The sequence below is a fragment of the Rasamsonia emersonii genome, assembly GCF_000968595.1.
Source record: "Rasamsonia emersonii CBS 393.64 chromosome Unknown ctg1118621762259, whole genome shotgun sequence".
Classification (NCBI taxonomy): Eukaryota; Fungi; Ascomycota; class Eurotiomycetes; order Eurotiales; family Trichocomaceae; genus Rasamsonia; species Rasamsonia emersonii.
This window is the reverse complement of record NW_013562597.1, coordinates 1-1326: the sequence shown is the minus strand read 5'-3', so window position 1 is coordinate 1326 and position 1326 is coordinate 1. Positions and strand designations below refer to the sequence as shown.

The window sequence follows — 1326 nt, the reverse complement described above, 5'->3', positions numbered from 1 at the left end:
CCCTAAGTTTAACTTTATTATTATATATTAGCTAGCTTTATAGAATATAAAGGCTAATACCTTATCTTATTATAAGATAGATATACTAGTACATATAAATAATAACTATTAGATACTAATGTAATCCACTACTGAGCTGGTCATACCACCAAGCTGGTCAGCCCCAACACCAACACCGAGTTTTTGACTATTATTACCACCACCACCCACCACCACCTAATGGCCGATATATCTAGGGAGGAACATCTTCAATTGGCCCTTCAGGCCTATAAAAAGGGCCCTTTCTATCAATCCAAAAGGCTGCAGATGCATTTGACATGCCTAAAAGTACCTTAATAACATGTATCAGTGGGACTACTTCTTACAAAGATGCAATCACCAGTTGTCGAAAATTGACAGACACTAAAGAGAATACACTTTCAACATGGATTCTGGATATGGACCAATGTGGTTTACCTCCGCGAATATCAACTGTATGCTATCTGGCATAGTTATTGCTATCTACCCGGCTATCATCCTCCCAAAGAGCCTTCATTGGTGAGAACTGCGTAACCCAGTATATCAAGTGCCACAATGAACTTTGCTCTAAATACAGCCAAAAGTATGATTACCACCAAGCTAAATGTGAAGATCCAGAGCTGATCAAGGGGTGGTTCAACCGGTTCTATGATACTAGTCAAAATTATGGAATCCTTACACAAGATATCTACAACATGGATGAGACTGGCTTCCAAATGCATGTGATTTCAACTGCCAAAGTTGTCTGTGGATCAGAAACATGACAGAGTCATGCAAGAGCTATACAACCTGCGAATCGTGAATGGGTGACTGCAATTATTGCAGTAAATGCAGCTGGATGGGCCTTACCTCCCCAGATGATTCTTGCGCCAGAAAATCACCAATCTTGTTGCGGGCTAAGCCCATATTGCTGACTCAGCTTCGCTCTCGTCTTCTGATTGGTCTATTTGTTGTTTATCACATGACTCCTGTTGATACAGCTCGCGTGCCTTTCTCTTCCTTTCTTCCTTCCCCAGCGAATCCTTTTTATGAGCTCCTAGTTTCTAGACAGCAAGGCTTTGGCCCTTCACATTAGGATTCGCTCGTCTATCTCCTCATTGGTCTCACTGGTTTCATCGGAAGCTGTATTGGCAGCTACTCATCGGTTCGAGGGTAAGCCGTATCGACGGCCTCTGCCCCATTAGTTCATCGGGACTGCTCCAGCAGTCATTCTCATCGGTTCATAGGACTACCACGGCAGTGATTCTCATCGGTTTATCGGCAGGTTGCATAGGCAGCCCTGGTGCTTCATTGGGATCACCTTTTGGT

General features: G+C 43.2%; 2 protein-coding genes across 2 annotated transcripts; both read left to right on the top strand.

Moving 5' to 3' along the window:
* Positions 1-491: 491 nt before the first annotated feature.
* On the top strand, positions 492-782 carry T310_9910 (uncharacterized protein; the record flags this gene model as incomplete). The annotated part of the gene is made up of 1 exon (XM_013467652.1): positions 492-782. A coding segment is annotated over one exon (291 nt), but the record flags the coding sequence as incomplete, so codon positions are not given.
* A 38-nt stretch (positions 783-820) lies between these two features.
* Positions 821-1093, top strand: T310_9909 (uncharacterized protein; the record flags this gene model as incomplete). Its single annotated transcript, XM_013467651.1, has 1 exon — positions 821-1093. One exon carries the CDS (start codon positions 821-823, stop codon positions 1091-1093), a length of 273 nt encoding a protein of 90 aa, XP_013323105.1.
* Positions 1094-1326: the final 233 nt, after the last annotated feature.